Source organism: Sclerotinia sclerotiorum, genomic scaffold (assembly GCF_000146945.2).
Source record: "Sclerotinia sclerotiorum 1980 UF-70 scaffold_4 genomic scaffold, whole genome shotgun sequence".
NCBI classification, from domain to species: domain Eukaryota; kingdom Fungi; phylum Ascomycota; class Leotiomycetes; order Helotiales; family Sclerotiniaceae; genus Sclerotinia; species Sclerotinia sclerotiorum.
Genome location: NW_001820832.1, coordinates 393644 through 413260, shown reverse-complemented (window position 1 = coordinate 413260; position 19617 = coordinate 393644). Strand labels below are relative to the sequence as shown.

Here is a 19617-nt window from a genome sequence, read left to right as displayed (position 1 = left end):
TGATGAAATGTGTAGATTTCATCGCGCAAGGCAGTTCAACATCCTTCGTGAAATGGGGAAATTTTTCAATGCATGGAGAATGGCCTTCGAACGGACAACTTTACGTCTCCTATGGACAATAAACACGGTACAAAAGTTTAGGTAACCTAATAACATGTAGTCTTTCCTTTGGTGATAGGATGGGAAATTGGACTTTCATTAATGGTTCCAAGTTTGAGCATGCTGGCAGGATCAAATCCTGCCCTCTCATAGCCATACGTTTTTCATTTTCGATTCTCCTTTTCATCCTCGGCTGTCGAGGCTGGGATCTTTTTACTTCAATTGTAATGCAGCCATGAGAATCATGATTGATGAATTTAACGCATGTGTTTACTGGTTTTGGCATTTTTGGTGAAAACGATTCGAGTGACTTGACAGGGGCGATTGTGTGCTCAGTTGCTAAAACAATCAGAAGCAACTTACATAGCATGATTCAAAGAAAGGCAGACTTCGGTTGTTTGGCTATGAAATTTTAGAGGATAATGAGTGGATGCCCATAGCGACACCCGCCGTTGAAACGATTTTGCCCCGTATCACGGAATGTCCAAAGCGAGTCCCTGACCGAAGCACAAACCAACGGTCAAAGTTCGGTACTTTTCGGCTGATTCATCGGTGTCGGTTAAATGCTACTTAACCGATGTAGCACACATTTGTCCTAAACCAGTCATGTCATATTTGGTGGCTGAATTTATAGCTGAAAGGTTGTGCCACATCATTACCAGCCAAAAGTTCTCCTCTACGTAGTTAGAAATAATGACGGTTGCTCAATACAGCTAAAAAAATCTTCTTCAATAGCATTGCTCTCCTTTTAATTGTTCATCCATCAATCAATCCACTACATGTGGTTTTTCCGTACGACAACTCGGACTCGAGCTTATATTTACTCATTGTCCCTAATTATTGCTGCACACGTACACAGGATAGTAGCCTGACAGCTTCACCGCCTCGCTGTATATGATCGTTTAAGCATATATTGAATGTGTCTGCGGTTCTTTCATCGCAGTTGTCATCGATGTCTGGCCGACTAGTGTCTTCAGGGGTCATTTACGATAGGCAAACTCTTAGGTTTCGTTCTGCTACATGCCTGTCTTTCATCATCACACGCTACAGCCTTGCGATTTGACAGGAATAAGCTGCGGAAGCCTCTATTATAGTTCCGCGGTCGGAGTGGTGTCTGCTCGTATGACCTTGGAAGCAGGTCAATCAATGCATGACGGTTACATGTATATAAGGCTTCGTCAGTTTCATCCATCCAGCCTTCTTCATCATAAAAGCCTCCATATGTGCACGCAGGCTTACCCTTCTCCGAGTGAGTCTATTCGTTGCAAGATGATAGATGCCCGGCAATGCTGAAGGCTTTTTCAAACGCATGTTTCCTGTTTTACGACGAAGGAAAAAGAGGTCCGATTAGACGGATCGATGTTACATTTCACATGTAAACACCACGTTTCTGCAAGGCTTTTGATTCTTCCACGCTTTTAGAAGCCATCGGGTAATGTTCTTGTTTCTAAAGCATTTTCCTCTTAGGGTTCAAAGCTTACCCGAGTATTCAGCCTTATTGCGTCATCTATTCCCGGGTGGAAAGCGCGCCAATACAATCTATGAGCTGTTGTTGATTACTGAACTTGCATCTACGATCTACCCCCTCCTTCTTGATGAAGTCACAGAGTTGAAAATGAAGGCAAACGAGCAAATACCTTACATGCATTCTTGGAATGATCCCATCGTAAGAAGTGTCGTGTGTTTCATTCCTTAGAAATGGCGTTACTCCCACATTCCTTGACTTGTGCCTTCCATTTACTGAGAATCGTTGACGTAAGTTTAAATCTTCCTTTGGCGGCTTTGCAGATTGAAGTACAATCTTTCGATCGCGATAAGGCAGTATGGTTTATCCTAGAGGCTGCATCATCATGGACAGAGCCTTATGACTCTTTGAGGGCTGGATTTCCCCATCTCGTGGCTTTCTCTATCGATGGTTGCGGGACAATGCGGGGTAATACTATTTAAGGCTTAGATCAATGGTCAAGTGATCGCTGCTGTGTGTAAGAAATGGCTATAGGGCTGATACAGACATTGACTCGGTGTAATACACGACTATTGGCCGAGGAAGTTCTCTATCTCATGTCTGGGATACAAGTTTAATCTCCTTCCATTTCATTCTGTCAAGCAGATAACATTCTGAAGTCTCCTGTCATGCGACGGCGAAGACTCCCACGAGGGCTGAGAACCCCACGCTTGGACCGCCCCACGAGTCTGCCGCGTGCATCAATGTAACTGTTAAGTATCATTGCATGAACTGTCTGACTGATAAGGGTATTGCTTATCGATGCACAAATACAACGATTCTCTAGGATTTTCATCGGCAGACCGCTTTGCAGAAAAATCCTACGCTAAAATGTTACCGGGGCTCGTGCATCCCACTTTTCATCGATATCGATGAGCATAGCATGCATTAAATGATGCCTCATATGTTAACATAGTGGTCAGTAACGTGTTTCCCCATCATCATCGTTTAAGCCTATCTCCTACTACGTAAAACTATTCCTTCGCCTTGCATTCATCCCTCCGATCTAGCCTTTGGTCGAAAACTAAACTGCTTACAGCCAATTTAACCGAACTGCCTCTGGATAAAGTCCTGCAGGAAGATCATTCAGAACAGCCCTTTCTATTGTTAGTTAGCGAGGCGACAAGGCAGCAAAGAAAACCCATGTACCTGGGCCTAAGCTGACTGCATGGCGGTAAAGTCTCTGTGAACAATTGTGTCGCATAACTTCATAAGGAACCAATAGGTTTTATTAGTAAATTAAGCTTTGCGAGGCTCACATTGCGAGCGGAGGAATAGAATTGCGTCCCGATTCCGCAAAAGGAGTAATGAGTCTTAATGACGCGTGCATGTGAATCTCGGGAGAATAAGGCGGGTTCCGCCGCGGAGTCCGAATCGGAGCTTCGGAGCTGATGACGATCTTAGAAGGTATGATTGTTAAGTGTGTGATTGTAAATCAATGGGTGCATTTATTACATCGTCCATTCGTTCTCTTCCTCATTTACTACATCGCCGACGCAGTGAGAAATTTGCCTTGCGAGCATTTTTTGCTACTGGCCGATGGCACTTGCAGATCCGGATCTTCCGGGATTGTGCTTTCTGTTGAGTTACGACGCTGCGGGTGGACGAAATGGGGAAATGGAGGCTGGATAAATTTGTTTGGTTTCTTGTTGATGATAGTAAGGCTTGCCCAATTATTCTTGGGTAATAGAATATCTCTAATTTTTGATAGATGAGAAGATCACAGTTCGTTTTATTTATATCCCTCACTCCCAAAACCGTGACAGGATGACTGAATACATATGATTCAATTCACGATATCATGCGGCTGGATCTGATAAATAAATGACGTGCATGAATAGCACTTATCTTATTAATCAGATCATGTGTCAGTCCGGTCGTCGATCAACACCATTTGCCAAAGTATCCGTGTCACACTGTCTCAGAATTTTCAGCTCGGGAAGTTCCTCTGGCGCACTTTTAAGCAGCAAGAATCGCATATCTACTTTCCTTTCTGGTGCCCTTTGAACCCTCCCACAAGATCTTGTGTTGGAGGTTTCATTGTACTTTTCTCGATGTAGAGTAGTATAGTGGGCTAAGCTCAGCTAGCTATCTATTCATATTGTACACAATTGATAGCGCTGGCGTTTTCTTTTGTGATTAGATGGTTTTTGTTGCAGAGTGGGAGATTGGTTGTGTTGATAGGTAGTAAATTAGCAAATTCTGGCAAACTCCCAGAATGTTTGAATCTCAAAGTCTCGATTGTGAAGTAGGAATACATTTTTATGTTTAGATGGAAATAGTGACACGATGCCATTTTCACTTCTTACTCATCGCTTGAAATCCAAGTCCCGAATGTGAAAAATAAAAGGGATGAGAGTTCATCTCATAACGACGAAAAGTCCCAGTCGTTCACGATCAGTACTCCAGTACCCCTCATATCCCCTTCTCCGCATTCCTCTCTTGATCCAAATCTACCTCTTCCTATCCCTATCCGTGCGCTCCAACCTCATGCATCACTCTCTCCCGACCCTGAGAAATCTTCAGAACCATCTATCGATATCTTGTTAAACTCACCTTATCCGCAAGTGCGCGCCGCGGTGCGTAATACAGGCACACACACACACATATATATATATAATATTTATATTCAAGCTTGGGCGGGAAATAAATATGTACTTATGTGCTAAGCGCTAGACTAAAGCGCTAGACTAAAGCGCAAGACTGTAGCACAAGTTTGAGACTAAAGCTAAAGCTAAAACATAATAATAGATGATGCGTCGCTTCCCTGCAACACGATCCGAGCTTGGTGTATTGGGTTGGCACTTACGACGGTAGGGGCGGGGATTAATTGTTTGTTTAGTTTGAGGAGTCCCAGTATTGCTATTACTACTGCTGTGAGTTCTTTCTTTGGATTTGGTAGAGTTTTGCTGGCGCAGGAGTGGAAATATGTATACGTTCACTCTGGGATTGATCTTTCCGTGGAAATGCCTCTACCAACACGAATATCACACCGCAGTGCGTCCAACTAATTGCCTGGCCTCTAGGCAAAGGATAGGATCTTCTCCTGCCCGACTATAGCTGGGACATTCATTTCTGGTTCTACGGTCCTAGAATATGGAAAATTATGTTAAAGGAGGGGAAGTGGAATATGAAGGAACATACTATTGTTGTAGTGATGGCTAATGCGGTGTATGCTGGTGCTTCGATTTATGCTACTGATATACTTATTTCGCGGGAAGTGTTTTATGGGCAGAAATTCGGGTATGAGTTTTCTAGCATTTTGTTTACTTGGTGATATTGTGAAAGGGGAGGCGTATTGCTTGGGTGCGGGTGAGAAGCTGGAATCGGAGTTGAGCTAATAATTGTTGTGCGGGATAGGTTGACTTTCCAATTACTTTTTGTGGTCATGAATCAAATGCTCGGTTTTGGTTTGGGGGGGGGGTTCGGAGGTGGTTGGTTTGGCCTGCGGCGATGATTTGCCCGAGTGATTTGGTTAATTGTGCGTTGATGTATGCGTAAGTTGGTTTTTTTCTCTGTGCTTGATTTGGGAAGTTTCGCCGTGCACAAGAGAAGATGTGTATATCTCCAGTAACGAGAATCGATATTTGAGTATATACTGTACACTAATTCCTGCTCGGTTGTATGGGATATAGTTTGCGTGACCGTAGTCCGTCAAATCCAGCTGAAACAAATGATTGGAGTATCTCGAAATGTAAATGGTTTATGTATATCATGAGCGGTATGTTATCCTTTCAGTCAAGCTAATAACAGCTACTAATCTATTTATTCCGCCAGGATCATTCATATGGTATTTCTTCCCCGGTTGGATTTTCCAAGGTCTCTCATATTTTACATTTGCCCGCTGGAGAGCACCCAAAAATCCCGTCGTCAATCAGCTTTTCGGCGGTGTTATGGGTTTGGGTTTAATCCATATTACATTTGATTGGACTGTTGTTTCTGGATATTGTATTTCGCCCTTGATACCGTGAGTGAAATTCTCTTAAACAAGATTTAACGATACATCTGCAGTATCAAAATTATGTAAAAGTCTCAACTCATTCTAATGGTAGAATAGTCCCTGGTATGCTATCGCCAATACCTTAAACGGTCTATTCATTTTCGTTAGCATTAGCTCGCTAGGTGTTCATTATACCGGAACATGGTATGCGGATTATCTCCCCATGAACGATTCACATAGCTATGATAATACGGGAAAACCATAATTATAACGTCAGTCGAATTCTCGATGCAAATCTAGAATTTAGTGAAGAGTTGTATCGGAAATATTCGCCTGTTTTTTTGTCGACCGCTTTTGCGTTGAATTATGGTAAGATTTCAGATGTTTATTTAGTATGTTTATGCATTTTGGATATATGGTTACTGATTGAGGTGTTTTTTTGGTAGGATTTTCTTTCGCGGCTATTAGTAGTGTTATTTTTCATACGACTTTGTGTGTCGAATTGACGAGATGAGTTGCTGAAGACGTTTGAGAAACTGATCGATCTCACGTAGATACCGAGGCAAAACCATTTGGAGACAATGGAAACAAGCTCGGAATCAAGAAGATGATATTCACATGAAACTCATGAAGAGATATAAAGATGCCCCAGATTGTTATTTTCCCTTTCCATGCTTGCTGTATTCCCTGTCATTAGGCATAAATTTACCAATGCTGATGAACTTGTATAGGTGGTACATCACTCTTGGACTTATCATGCTCGCACTCTCTTCCATCGTTATTCTTTTCTGAGATACTCATTCAACATGGTGGGCTTTTATTGTTTGTATTGCTATTCCTCTCATCTGGACAATACCCATTGGTATTATATTCGCCACGACCAGTCTCCAAATTGACTTAACGTCTTTACGGAATTCGTGATTGGATATATGTTACCTGGACGTCCAGTAGCATCGATGTTGTTTAAGGCCTATGGTTCGTCTTTTATTTATTCATTCATTTCTCAACTGTATGATGCATGTCAGTTTGTGTTCAAAAGGTGTTTGATGTACTCGTTAGTAATAATGTAGGCTATATAGCAATGACCCAAGCCCAGTTCCTCCTGCAAGATTTAAAACTCGGTCATTATCTCAAAGTTCCTCCAAGAACAATGTTCGTCGCGCAGTGTGTGGCTGCTTTCTGGTCATCCATTGTACAAATAGCTGTAATGAACTGGGCAATTTCGCGTATACCAGAGTTAGTACTTATCCCAAAACAATCGATGATTCCCCTTTTCTTTCCTAAGTTCGTGAATCAACAAGAAGTGCAGCTTACCACGCCAACAGGATCTGCACACCTCTCCAGCCCAACTCTTATACCTGCCGTGGCCCTTCCGCGTTCTTCACCACGAGTATAATCTGGGGCGCCATTGGTCCCTCGCGTATTTTCTCGTCGCCAGAATCATACTACCAACCTCTCCTTTATTATTTTCTACTAGGAGCTCTCCTACCCATTCTCACCTACATTCTAAGTCGAGCATACCCTAGTTCTTCTTTTAAATACCTTATTATCCCAGTCATGTTTGGAGGATTACAACTCATACCTCCTGCTACAGGGTATGATTATCTATGTTGGGGATTTGTAGGATTTGTATTCCAGTATTGGATTAGGAGGAGATAGAGAGGTTGGTGGGAAGGTTATGTGTGTCTTCCGTTTTTGATTCTAGGTCCTTTTCGGGTATGGGACAGGTTTTATGGTGGCTGTAGCAATGTGTGAATACTAACTGATTATTGAACCATAGAACTATGTGACCTCCGCCGCGCTAGATACCGGTCTAATACTCTGTACTCTTCTCATCTTCTTCACATTAGAACTCACCAATGCTAAACCACCCCAAGTAAGTCTCTAATCACCATTACATCTCTCAAGTACATTGATATACCAAACCGATACTCATCTCATCCTACTCCAATGCTTGAATACTGACACAAAAACAGTGGTTCGGAAACATAAATGTATTCCAAACAATGGACATGACAGGCACCGCAGTGCGAAAGGTACTTCCCGAAGGAGAGAAATTTGGCCCGAAGACTTGGTTTTGATGCGTGCTGATGGGACAGAATAGAGCTGGGGGAATAGAGAAGACAGAAAGGTAAGCTGTGAAGCTATGAGAGAAAGATGTTCATTACATTTCTGTATTTTCAATGCGAGACTTTGGGAATTTGGAGTGTATTGCCCAATAAAGTGTTTTTAATAGTAATTATGTATGAGTAATTACTTAGTGAAGATTGTAGGAGTTATCAATACCTAGCACTAGCTTACTTGTGAGGTGGTTGGTTCTTGAGTAGAGCGAATAGAATGGTAATCTTAGAATGAGCATGAACTATTCTCGAGCTCAACGATGTAACCTTGTAAACCCCATTCATCACCTCATCAGCAATTCACAACGGAGAAAGGTATTCCAACCCCAACCCCAACCCCCGGAAACAAAAAAACAAAACCAAAAACACGGATAAGCAAAAAGAGTACAAAAGCAAATTACGGCTGTACTGTGCACGCGCATCAGCAAAAATGGGCCTCTACCCGGCTATAACAAGCGAAGACGGTTTTCCGGATCCCGGATATGCGGGAATTATCAACCATATCATATGTCCATATTCCGTACAAAAGAAAAAGAAAAATGTAAACTTATTGTGCGTTTGCCGGATATAGGTTGTTGTGATTATGAGGTATGAGGATGGTTGAGTGTGAATTGGAGGAAAATGACATGCGGTTCGCGGTTGTGCTTGGATCTACTCCGTATGGGTAGGGAACTGGTTGTGATGCTTGTATGGGTTTTTGATGCACAGGATCACCTGCGAAAAATTGTGGAGGCATAGATATCGCATATAGCACATATTGGTAACGCTTGGCGATCTAGATGTATCGCGGACTAAGGAAATTGCTGAGGGGCTCCAACTCCTAACATACTCCCTCTGCTTTCATCTTATTCATTTCTATCTAGCAGGTTATATGTATGCTGCTTTTCTGCACTCGAGCTTCAAGCAACAGACAGGAAACAAAAGATACCAGGTGATAAACTTTGTATGAATTGGTATATCCTTATATCCATAAACGCCTCGACGCCATACGCTATGCATGTACATACAGCAGGGATCGAAAGACCCTGTCGCCCACCTCCCATGATCTCTAAAACGGTTTCGCAACCTTTCTACTCTCACTTGATCCCGTTTCCGGATCTTTATATTCCTTCCAACTAACCGGGTACATCGCATTACCCGCCTCACTTGTTGCCATAATAACGCCCAACTCATTTCTCGCCGTACTGAGGTAGTAATTTGACTGATCACCCAATGAAATCTAGCATCATTGCCCAGTTAGCATGCAGTCCGTCTCTATAAATAGTCATATAAAAAACAAGAGCAGAACTCACCACAACAGCCCTCACAATATCCCCCGGTCTAAAACTCTCAAAAATCTTAACCTTATCCTTCTCCGTAGCCCTGACATCCTGCACTCTAATCAGACCCTGCCATTCCCCCTCCAAAACCGTCTCTCCTACAACCAATATCGCCACTGTCGCTTGTCGCGGAGTGATTCTCGTAACTCGGCATAAAACCGTGCTATTCACCTCAGGTATAATTTCCGCCTTGTCTCCCGTAACCGTAGCTCTTTCAATGGAGACGGTAGAGAGAGGTACAAGTGCCGCAGGCGTAATCTTCGTGGCTCGTTTTTGCGGATAGCTAGGTTTGGGCGGTGCTACGGTTTTGATGGGTCCGAGGATGGAGGCATAGAGATTCGAGGAATGGATGTGTGTACCTGGACCTGGAAGATATTCACTACTGGAACCGAGCAGCTGGCCTGGAACGGCTACGAGTGGGATTTGTGACATTGCCATATTGGTGTTTATCTTAATGTGAGCGAGATCGATCGTTCGCGCCGGTGGATGGAAGCTTGAATTGAGTTTAGAACGAACTAACTATGAAATTGGGGTTCTTCAGTGGTTCGGAAAAAGATTTTGGTGCCCCCACGGTTTTGCCGGCTGGTGCCCCCCACGAAAGGATTTGTCCCTGTCGCGGATCCCTGCATCCACCCCGCATTAACATGAATGCCCCGCTTCCAGCTTGTTGATCTCCTGGCTTAACGGTTAAACATTGCAGTGAGGTGATGAAAAAGTATGCATATTTAATCCATATTTAATCCGGCTTGGTTAGGATCATTCGCCCCTTCTGTTCTATTTCTTTCCTCCAATTTCTTATACTTCTACTTCCTCGTATCTGCTGTATATCGGTCTTCACTCTACAACTCTTTACTTCTACTCTATAACTCTACACTTCTGCTCTACCCTCATCTCACTCTACATCCTTATCTCCCAACAAATCCTATCAACTATCTCCAACCACGACACAAACAATGGCATCAAAACATTTTGTCAATGATCCCACTCTCTTAGTGAATTCTGCTCTCCATGCCCTCACTCTCACCAATCCATCCGTGGCCCTCGACGAGGAGAACAAAATCATCTACAGAAGACCTGGCCATGCTTCTCAAGTATCTATAATATCAGGTGGAGGAAGTGGACATGAACCTAGTTTCGGAGCATTCGTTGGTGAAGGATTACTGGCAGCATCTGTTGCAGGTAGTATATTTGCTTCACCTAGTGCCGAGCAAATTCGCAGATGTGTAATGTCAAGAGTTGATGCCGAGAAGGGAATCTTGGTGACGGTCATGAATTATACAGGAGATGTGTTGAATTTTGGTATGGCAGTAGAGAAAGCAAAGGCTGCGGGGTTAAAGGTCGAGATGTTAGTGGTTGGAGATGATGTTGGAGTTGGTCGTGCGAAGGCTGGAAAGGTTGGCAGAAGAGGTATTGCTGGCACAGTATTGGTACATAAGATCACAGGAGCATTGGCAGCCACTGGTGCTAGTCTGGAGAATGTTTACAAGGTTGGAAAATTAACAGCAGATAATATTGCCAGTGTGGGAGCTTCCCTTGACCATGTTCATGTTCCAGGTCGAGCACCTCCAAATCCAAACTCCGAGGAGAGTCTCGCTTTTGAAGAAGTTGAAATTGGAATGGGAATTCATAATGAGCCTGGTAGTGGTAGAGCCAAGGTCGATCTACCAGAACTTGTCAAGAGAATGCTTACGCAATTATTGGATTCGAAAGACAAGGACCGAGCATTCTTGAATGTCAACTCGAATGAAGTCGTACTTTTAGTCAACAATCTTGGCGGTGTTAGCGTTCTGGAGTTGGGTGGTATTACAGCAGAAGTTACTAGTCAGCTTGAAAAGTCCTATAACATCAAGCCGGTCAGAATCCTTGCTGGAACTTATATGACAAGTTTGAATGGTCTTGGATTTAGTATATCACTTCTTAATGTTGTCAATACCAATATTGGCGGACCTAGTATGTTACAGTTATTGGATGCATCGACTGAGGCAACTGGATGGGCGGCCCCTATCAGAAAGGAAACATGGGAGGCTAAATCTACAGCAACAAGAACAGGCTCCGCCGGTGCTGAAGAAGTGGTTAAACCTAGCGGTTTGAAATTGGACCCGGCAACAACAAAGACGGCTTTAACAGCTGGACTTCAGAGGATGATTGCCGCTGAGCCTGATGTCACTCGATTTGATACGGTTGTTGGGGATGGAGATTGCGGCATTGGCCTCAAGAGAGGAGCTGAAGGTAAGTGTTCCAATTTGATGATTTTACAGCGAACTTATGAAGTGTGCAGCTGTGCTCTCAACGATCTCGAAAGAGAACTTATCCGGTGACGCTGTTGTCGACCTTGCAAAGATCGTTCAAGTAGTCGAAAACAGCATGGATGGTACATCTGGAGCTCTTTATGCTATTTTCCTTAATTCCCTTTTAGCTGCTCTTCGCGAGAATGCTTTTACCGGGCAAGCAACGCCAGAATTTTGGGCAAAGGCATTGCAGTCCGCTTCTGAAGCCCTTTCAAAGTACACACCAGCCAAGCCCGGAGACCGCACTGTAGTAGACGCCTTACATCCATTCGTTGAGACCTTAATCAAGACAGGTGATATCAAGAAAGCAGCTGAAGCATCCAGGAAAGGTGCTGAGGGCACAAAAGGAATGAAGGCTAGTTTAGGAAGAACAGTGTATATTGGCGGTACTGGTTTCGAACAGGTTCCGGATCCTGGAGCTTGGGGATTGAGTGAGTTCTTCTTGGGGCTTGCTGGGCTTGGAGATTCGGATTATGAATTGGTATGAGATGATTAAAAGTTTTACGCCTTGCTAGTAACGTAGCGCTTAATCAACATGCATTATGAAACTTATACTTTAAATACCTGTTTGTATTTGAAATGTCAGCTTGATTTGGAAACCATGTGATTGAACAAGTAGTAAGGAATCAAAATCATTCAGGAAAAAATTAGAGTTGTTTTTTGGTCTTCAAGGTACGTAAATACCATTAAGGGTTAAAAAGCTATGATTTGTTCATCATAATTCTAGAAGTGGAAGACAAGTAGAAGAGAGAAACAAATGAGACTAACCTCTAGAGATGATCGACTAGTGATATTCATTTCACAATATCAAGTCACCAACAATGTATCCCATCTGAAATTTAAAGAGGGTTTCTTTCTCATCTAACATTCCTATTCTCCATAAAATTGGTTCCCTATTTGGCATGAACTTTCTCATGCGTGCATTGTTTTCATAGCTATAAGCTGATTTGGTATGCGCGTTGATCTTGACAACGCCCCCAGCTATCACATTTATTTCCTCCACAGATCCTGTCCGGTGTTTTTTTTTTGATAGATCCTTAGCTGATCCCCTCTCCTATCCATTCCATATATCGTGAAATTCGAATGCCGACCGTTCAGCTTAGAAGGACTAGAATGACGGAATCTCCTCTTAAAAACCTGGAAGAATCGAATCGTATTAGCTGTGTTCTCCATGCTACCTTCCATTTACTGATACGTGGTATCATTTATGGTTGCTACTCGTAGTTTCTCGTCCAAGTTTGATCTCATCGTTCGCGCAATGTCCAATTGACAACCCAAGTACAGAACACTCACATCTTACTAATAAATCTATCCTTATTAACTGGTCTCCCTTTTCCACCACCGCTCAACCTTGGCGTCTCAGTCCACATCTCCTTTACATTCTCCAACACCATATTGCAATGACGATCAAAAGCCTTGACACGCGCAAGTAATTTTCGATTGTTACGGCAGGAAATCAATACTTGTCCATGAGAGCGGACAGCAGCTTGGAGGAGAGAGAGGGGACCGGATGTGAATTCATGTTCTTCGATTTGGGCGACCTCGAACTCACTGGTGAAGGTTAGTTTGATGAGCCTGGTGTATAGTGAGGAGGAAGTGCTGGACATACGTGAGCTCATTGCGAGGCTTGGCGAGAAGTTCTCTAGAGAATAAATTAGCATGTGCAGAGATAATCCACAGAAGTATAAGATTCTTACTGTATCTTTGCTGCATCCGCCATGATTAAGATGCTAATTTCGTAGATTAATAAATCAATAACTTCATCAATGATCGATGTCGTCAAAGTTTCCAGGCACCAAAAATTCCCATCGCGGTCGCGAGCTCCAAGAATAGCTTAGCGTAAAACCTTAAATCTGACCGGGCTGGATTTTGCGCGGGGACAAAAGTAACCGACGAGACTTTACTTCCGAGGTCCAGAGAACTTTGCCCTCTCCGCATTCCTTTTAAAGCGCGGCGGTGTGATCCTTCTTTCTTGATGTTCGGAGTATATTTGGGTAGTAGAGCTGGAGCGGCAGTTCGCTCTTGTGGCTCAAGATTTCCAATTATGCCTTTGAGAGCTAAGGTTACCAATCCTGCATTTGCAGGGAGAGCACAGGTTTGGGAAACTTTTCTCGATCTTTACGAGTGAATGCTAATGTCTATTATAGATGGGGACGGCCTCAGATGCTCCTTCATATGCCCAAGCCGAAGTTATCACAGAACTGGAAGGGGACGAAAAGGAAGATGTGCTATTCAATACTTTATATGGAGTGAGAACGATCGAGCTCAACAGACCTGCAAAGTTACATTCCCTCAATGGATCGATGATTCGAAAAATTGTACCAAGACTGCAGGAATGGTCGAAATCGGACATGGCGAATGTGATCATTATCAAGGGATCTGGACCCAAGGCTTTCTGTGCTGGTGGAGATGTGGTAGCGCTTGCTGAAGATAATACCAAAGGACCAGAAGGACAAGCCCGGTCTACGGACTACTTTGCTCTCGAATATAAGCTCGATCACCTTATTGCAACTTATCAAAAACCCTACATTGCTTTCATGGACGGAGTTACGATGGGTGGCGGTGTTGGATTGAGTATACATGCTCCATTTCGAATAGCTACTGAAAGGACGGTATTCGCTATGCCTGAAACTACTATAGGCTTCTTTCCAGATGTCGGAGCTTCATTCTTTTTACCTAGGATGGCTGGATCTGTTGGAACTTACCTTGCCTTGACTAGTGAGCGCCTGAAGGGAGTCAATGCCTTTTATTCTGGAATTGCAACACATTATATTCACTCAACGTCTTTACCTAGCTTAGAGAAGCGTTTGGCGGAATTACGATTTAAGGATTTCGAAAACCTAGAGCAAAGAGCACAATTGATCAATAGCACTATTGAGGAATACTGCACAGGTCTGCCTCATGATGAGCCAATGCTCATCAGTGGTGAATTGCGAAAGGCTATCGATCGTCACTTCAGTAAATCAAACCTTTCCGAAATTATTGCTAGTCTAAAGGCCGAGCATGCCCTCCTGGAAACCGAAGCGGCAGAAGCGGCAGCAGCGGCGGCGCAGTACGGGCTGGAGGCCCCAGAAAACCCTATTAAAGGATGGATTGAAAAGACTCTTGCTACCTTGCACCAACGATCACCTACCAGTGTTCATGTAGCACTACGTCAAATGCGCATTGGCAAAGATTGGTCGATCGCCGAGACTTTCCAAAGAGAATACCAGATTGCCGCTAAATTTATGCGCCATCCCGATTTTACGGAAGGCATATATTCACTGCTTGTCCGCAAGGATGGCTCTCCGAAATGGCAACCAACAAAGGAAGACGCCAGCACAGAGAAAATTGCGGATCCATTCTTTAAAGTTGAAGGATCACAGCGGATAAAACTACTCAGCGATCGCGATTACCATGAATATCCATTTAAGTTTGGAGTTCCAAGAGAAATTGAAGTCGAGAAGGTAGTGCGCCAAGGTGGAAAGTCGACGTTCCAAGTTATCAATCACTTCCTTCAGGCGACGGAAGGAAAACAAGGTTTAAAGGAAGTGGTGGCGGAGATCATCGAAAGGAAAACAACGAAGGATGAACTAGGACATCTTGTATGGGAGCAAGAGCAAGTCCTCGAGTCCTAAATCCTCAGTGAGAGCTTTTATTAAGTCATGTACATGTTTTTAATGTATGATATGGGTATTTGTGCAATGATGGAAAGTATAAAAGCCATCGCCTAACGTAAGAATTATTTTGTGATGTTGATAAATTATTAGCGGTCGCATTAAAAAAAGAAATACGAACAAAATGTTAAAATCTTATTGGAAGATATTATCATGTGATTGGGGCAGTCGGATGGAAATAGGGGCTGAGTCATTGATTTATTTACTAATTAGGCGGGATATCAAAAGATTCGTCTCTGGCCAAAAAGTATATAAAGCTATAGGTATCCCCCGAATACTTGAACATCGAAACATTTATCTCAAATAACTTGTGTTCATTGATCTGGCTGATGGTGCTGCCTTTCGATAACCTTTTCGCTGAAGAGAGAGCCGAGTGTCCCAGTGACGCAATTTCCATTTTTATGTCTTAATTTTCCACCATACTATTGGTTGGTAGCCGAACCGACAGCCTCGCGATAGTATGCACACCACGAGGCTAGGATATCCTTGCTAGCCGATTGTTCAATTATTCGCGACGTCTAGATTGGAAAGAGGGTACATTCTATAGGTACCTTTGAACCTTCATTCAAGATACCCATATATTCACAAATAGCTACTTTATATCTACTTCAATAACCTCCACAAATCAAAGAAATCAAGAACTTGTAACGACGATTTGGGAGTTCCAGCCTTTTACATTTAACAAAGATCAAATTAAGAATTACTAGTTTTCTTGCTAGCGCCAACTTCACAAAGCTCTCAACGCGTAAACAGCGGTAGCGGTACACGTTTGGACGCGAAATTTATACCTTAGGGCCACCAAAATTCCTTACATTTTCACTCCAACCTTTAATGGATGATTTTATACCAACCTCAACAATCTTAATTGATCAAATTTCGCAACGATTGAATACTTCAAAGCTTTAGGACCCAGGTATTGAAGCTGAGGAAAGCTCACCATGTCGTCTCCGGCAGGGGTACCAATGGGAAATCCTCAATTACAGAATCAACCACCTCAAGCTCCTCCGCCAGCGAGTAACAATGATTCCGGTGAAAATGGCATGATGGTTAGACCAATGAGACGTAGGTACATTGCTATAGAGTTTTAAATTGATCACATTGCTTACAGTAGGAATCCCATAGTCAAGGTACTCTACACTTTCGATGACGAATGCAAAACCAATTGTTTGGCACGGTGGCCGCAAGTACTCCAAATTCAATCTATCGCTATGGACGAGAAGAATTCAATAGGTGTTATCGATCTTTACACATGTTTACAGGCAATTATTGAATGCAGCCCAGAACTGCTTCCTCGACCCGGCCGAGATTTTACCGTTTATGCCTACGATTTTTCTGAAGATGATAGTCCTCTGGTAGGACAAGGGATGCTTTCTCGGGCTTTGACGATGCCTCCTATGCCAAATAACTCGATACATCAGTCACAAAAGCTCATTACTGGACGAGTATGCAAGAATATCATGGGTTTATTTGCAAATGGAGTGAAGGAAACTTTGGAGGTCAAGCTTCGTCTGGTCCCTCAAACAGTTCCACCAATGGAGTATAGAAACAGCATGGGAAATCCCCATCAAAACATGGCAACACCAAGATATGATCAGCAAGAATGGAATTCTTTATCAAGATCGCAGGAAAACGCCCCATCTCAAATGTCGAATAGGACACCAACCCCGGCTGCTATGTCGAATAACAAAGGAACTAGCATAGAAGTTGTCAATCAGCTTCTCAGTCCCAGTCTTCCACCGGTAAATCCTTATAATCAAAATTTACCGCCAGCACCTGTAACCGTGCGTGAGGAACCAGTACCGATTGCTGCCAGAGACCCTAAGATCGCTAGGCCCCCTTCTAGGACGACTGTGAAGAGGGGAAGACGTGGTCGCCCTCCGAAGAACCCACGCCCTGAAACTGGAGGCAATACCTCTGGATATGAAGAAGGGACGGAGGGAGAAGATGGCCCCGCTCCGAAGAGAAGGGCGAAGATTACTCAGGCGGACTGGAGTAATAGGTCGGCATTTGGGTCAGGGTCTGACTCACTCCGAGTCACAGCAAGTACTGCAGGTTCTATACGTGCTTTCAGACCGCTAGCTCCGTCTGGAGGCTTAGCAGCTGGTAATCATTTACAGGAAGTTCCTCGATCCCCCACCCCAGTACCAATCTTACCACAACCAGTCAATCAGCACAGACCGCAGTCACAAAGTGGGCTTCGACAGGGGTCGAATCCTCAATCAGAGACGCCTCAAGCACACTCACCAGCTTATTCACAATTAGAACCTTCACTCCCCCCAGAAGATCGTCTCAGACTCTCAATTGAATCAGCCCATCCCTCACCGGAACAGGTTGCTAGTCCAGGATTTACACCTCAAGACATCGCATCATCCCCACCAGTCTTACGAAATGTCACTCCGTCAATACGATCAAGCCCCCCTTGCCTTTCGAGTCCTTCGCTGCCACCTATGCCTAGGTTAGATTCTGGCTTCATGAGCGGTAATTTAGATGATCTCGATGATCTTTTTGGAGAAGATGATGAAATCTCGCGCCCAATCGATGAAGAGGATATTGTGGTTGCAAAAAAGAGCACCAAACGGCGAGGGCCTCGCAAAATGCAGCCTACAAATTCGAATCTTAATGGTGGATTCCATATCCAAGAAGAAACACCAGGTCCCATGGAACTGCTCCCTAAACGGATGCTTCTCAGTGAGCAGGCTAAACCAAAACCTCCCAAGTCAGTACAACCAAAATCTAGACGGAATAGTATCATGTCCGAAGATGGGCAGTCATTACCCCCCTTAAAGCCAGATACCCGTCCCAGTTCTCGGCCGCCTTCTCAGGTCCAAACTGCTCCCAGTATGGATCCACCAGCGCCGACTTTGCATTTACCCACGCCACCAACCAGTGAGTTCACAAACCAACCAATATCCCAAATGCCTGCAGGACCTCCACCGCCTCAGCCTCGTCCAGCATCCGGAAACTTTTCTCGGACCGCTTCCACTGGATCCATGGCTCTTCCAGCTATTCCTGCGAATGAACCCATTCTTCCACCTACGTTTCAGCGATCTCAAACCTGGTCTGAAAATCCACATTATATGACTGAAACTCCCAATGCACCTAGCCAAACAGAAGCTAAGAAGGCGTCTATTAAGCAGAAGTTGGAGAATGCCCTCAGAAATGGACAAATGCCCCAGTATTGTGAGAATTGCGGCGCTATAGAAACTCCAACTTGGCGCAGAGCGTGGTCACAAGAATGTCAAGGTGCTCCAGGCTACCATGAATACTCTGAAGAAGCTGGAAGAGTGACAGCAATTAACATTCTCTCAAGAGATGACACCGGACTTCCCACCTCGTATCTCCTCATTAAAAAAGCCCTTGCTGCTGGTGAAGATCAAAAACAGTACAAGGCATTCATTCTTTGCAATCGTAAGTTATAAATAGCTTTTGAGATTTTCAGTCACTAATTATCATAGCTTGTGGTATTTGGATGTCGAAGTATAAGTCTCAACGCCCAGAAGCAAAGTGGGGCAAAGACCCGGATACAAAGAAAAAGCGACCTTCCAAAGCTAAGGTTGCTACTACTATGCCCACATCTGAAGCAAATTTTCCACAGTCAGAGATCAATTTACCCCCATCCGATGCCTTCTATCAACAGCCTGCGGCTCCTTCTGGCACTGACCGTATGTCCCCCATTGACCTCGATGGGTTAAACTCTGCCAATCAGATATCCAATGGTAATGATCGTCCAAACGGAGTGCGCCGAGCAAACAGTCTCCGTCCTACTAAGAAGATGAACGCAATGACCTCAGATTCAGCTTCCGCGGCACTAAGGAGGGCTTTACAATCTAGTCCAGCTAGGTGGACACATAACAGCCATGTTGAAGTAGGAGATGGGCCAGAAGGGGACACCACACGGCGACTTTTGTTTCCTTCACCACGTAAAGATTCATCCCCTAAAGTCCTAGGCGAAGTTACTGCGAATTTCGTTCAAATTGCTGTTGACATTCACAACGCCAAAGATGTAGTCAGTGGAACGATGAACAAGGAGAATTGTTCGGCACCATTTGATCTAGAAGAGGAAGCTGAACTTATGAGATTAATTGAGGAGCAATTTGCTCGTCCAACCACGCCAATTCAAAAAACCCCAGTCGCAAATCCATTCAAAACTCCAACTCGAGTAACTCCAAGCCATAGGCCCATCACCAGGAGTGTAACAAGATCTAGTCGCTCGGTCAAATCGGCAAGCCATCTTTTGGCACCTCCAAAAACACCAAGCAAAACCCCTGGATCAAGTCGCCGAACTCCTCGTGGCAATGCTATTTTCGAGTCACCATTTACTGCCCAATTGAATCAGCTCATGTCTGACAATCCTATCCATTCCCCCTCTCAACACCTCGATTTTGATAATTTACCTGATCTTCCTAGCTTCGAAAATGGATCTTACAATCTTCAACAATACGATGAAGATTTCTTTTCAACAGATGTACCAATGCCTTCTTCGCCACCCCGTATATTTCCTGGATTTAATAATACTTCGGCGGGAGGACCTCTTGACTGGGATAATTTCGGTTTTGATTCCGTCTCAAATGAAAAAGAGAAGCAAAAGGAAAAAAATGTGGAGATCAAGCAGGAACCGACGGAGGAAACAACAACAGATGAGACGGCCTAATTCGCTCACTACGTCTTTCACTTACGAACAAATAACACGA

At 43.9% G+C, this 19617-nt stretch overlaps 10 protein-coding genes across 10 annotated transcripts; 6 read left to right on the top strand and 4 right to left on the bottom strand.

Annotated features, from left to right (window-relative positions):
* Positions 1-263: 263 nt before the first annotated feature.
* On the bottom strand, positions 264-1083 carry SS1G_03261 (predicted protein; the record flags this gene model as incomplete). The annotated part of the gene is made up of 4 exons (XM_001595122.1): positions 264-308; positions 374-438; positions 614-665; positions 955-1083. 4 exons carry the CDS (start codon positions 1081-1083, stop codon positions 264-266), a joined length of 291 nt encoding a protein of 96 aa, XP_001595172.1.
* A 714-nt stretch (positions 1084-1797) lies between these two features.
* On the top strand, positions 1798-2390 carry SS1G_03260 (predicted protein; the record flags this gene model as incomplete). Its single annotated transcript, XM_001595121.1, has 3 exons — positions 1798-1854; positions 2054-2081; positions 2224-2390. 3 exons carry the CDS (start codon positions 1798-1800, stop codon positions 2388-2390), a joined length of 252 nt encoding a protein of 83 aa, XP_001595171.1.
* Positions 2391-2577: 187 nt separating this feature from the next.
* On the bottom strand, positions 2578-3126 carry SS1G_03259 (predicted protein; the record flags this gene model as incomplete). The annotated part of the gene is made up of 3 exons (XM_001595120.1): positions 2578-2674; positions 2863-2991; positions 3059-3126. The coding sequence occupies 3 exons, from the start codon at positions 3124-3126 to the stop codon at positions 2578-2580; spliced, it is 294 nt and encodes a 97-aa protein (XP_001595170.1).
* Positions 3127-3466: 340 nt separating this feature from the next.
* Positions 3467-6165, top strand: SS1G_03258 (hypothetical protein; the record flags this gene model as incomplete). The annotated part of the gene is made up of 10 exons (XM_001595119.1): positions 3467-3470; positions 3800-3851; positions 4446-4479; positions 4641-4754; positions 4964-5100; positions 5239-5324; positions 5381-5570; positions 5661-5747; positions 5821-5912; positions 6098-6165. The coding sequence occupies 10 exons, from the start codon at positions 3467-3469 to the stop codon at positions 6163-6165; spliced, it is 864 nt and encodes a 287-aa protein (XP_001595169.1).
* Positions 6166-6624: 459 nt separating this feature from the next.
* On the top strand, positions 6625-7678 carry SS1G_03257 (hypothetical protein; the record flags this gene model as incomplete). Its single annotated transcript, XM_001595118.1, has 4 exons — positions 6625-6779; positions 6869-7163; positions 7324-7419; positions 7643-7678. 4 exons carry the CDS (start codon positions 6625-6627, stop codon positions 7676-7678), a joined length of 582 nt encoding a protein of 193 aa, XP_001595168.1.
* Positions 7679-8711: 1033 nt separating this feature from the next.
* On the bottom strand, positions 8712-9420 carry SS1G_03256 (hypothetical protein; the record flags this gene model as incomplete). The annotated part of the gene is made up of 2 exons (XM_001595117.1): positions 8712-8882; positions 8956-9420. 2 exons carry the CDS (start codon positions 9418-9420, stop codon positions 8712-8714), a joined length of 636 nt encoding a protein of 211 aa, XP_001595167.1.
* Positions 9421-9935: 515 nt separating this feature from the next.
* SS1G_03255 (dihydroxyacetone kinase) lies at positions 9936-11757 on the top strand (the record flags this gene model as incomplete). Its single annotated transcript, XM_001595116.1, has 2 exons — positions 9936-11211; positions 11261-11757. The coding sequence occupies 2 exons, from the start codon at positions 9936-9938 to the stop codon at positions 11755-11757; spliced, it is 1773 nt and encodes a 590-aa protein (XP_001595166.1).
* Positions 11758-12364: 607 nt separating this feature from the next.
* SS1G_03254 (hypothetical protein) lies at positions 12365-12990 on the bottom strand (the record flags this gene model as incomplete). Its single annotated transcript, XM_001595115.1, has 4 exons — positions 12365-12407; positions 12564-12821; positions 12880-12912; positions 12968-12990. The coding sequence occupies 4 exons, from the start codon at positions 12988-12990 to the stop codon at positions 12365-12367; spliced, it is 357 nt and encodes a 118-aa protein (XP_001595165.1).
* Positions 12991-13314: 324 nt separating this feature from the next.
* SS1G_03253 (hypothetical protein) lies at positions 13315-14887 on the top strand (the record flags this gene model as incomplete). The annotated part of the gene is made up of 2 exons (XM_001595114.1): positions 13315-13365; positions 13418-14887. The coding sequence occupies 2 exons, from the start codon at positions 13315-13317 to the stop codon at positions 14885-14887; spliced, it is 1521 nt and encodes a 506-aa protein (XP_001595164.1).
* Positions 14888-15864: 977 nt separating this feature from the next.
* On the top strand, positions 15865-19577 carry SS1G_03252 (hypothetical protein; the record flags this gene model as incomplete). Its single annotated transcript, XM_001595113.1, has 3 exons — positions 15865-15988; positions 16049-18334; positions 18382-19577. 3 exons carry the CDS (start codon positions 15865-15867, stop codon positions 19575-19577), a joined length of 3606 nt encoding a protein of 1201 aa, XP_001595163.1.
* Positions 19578-19617: the final 40 nt, after the last annotated feature.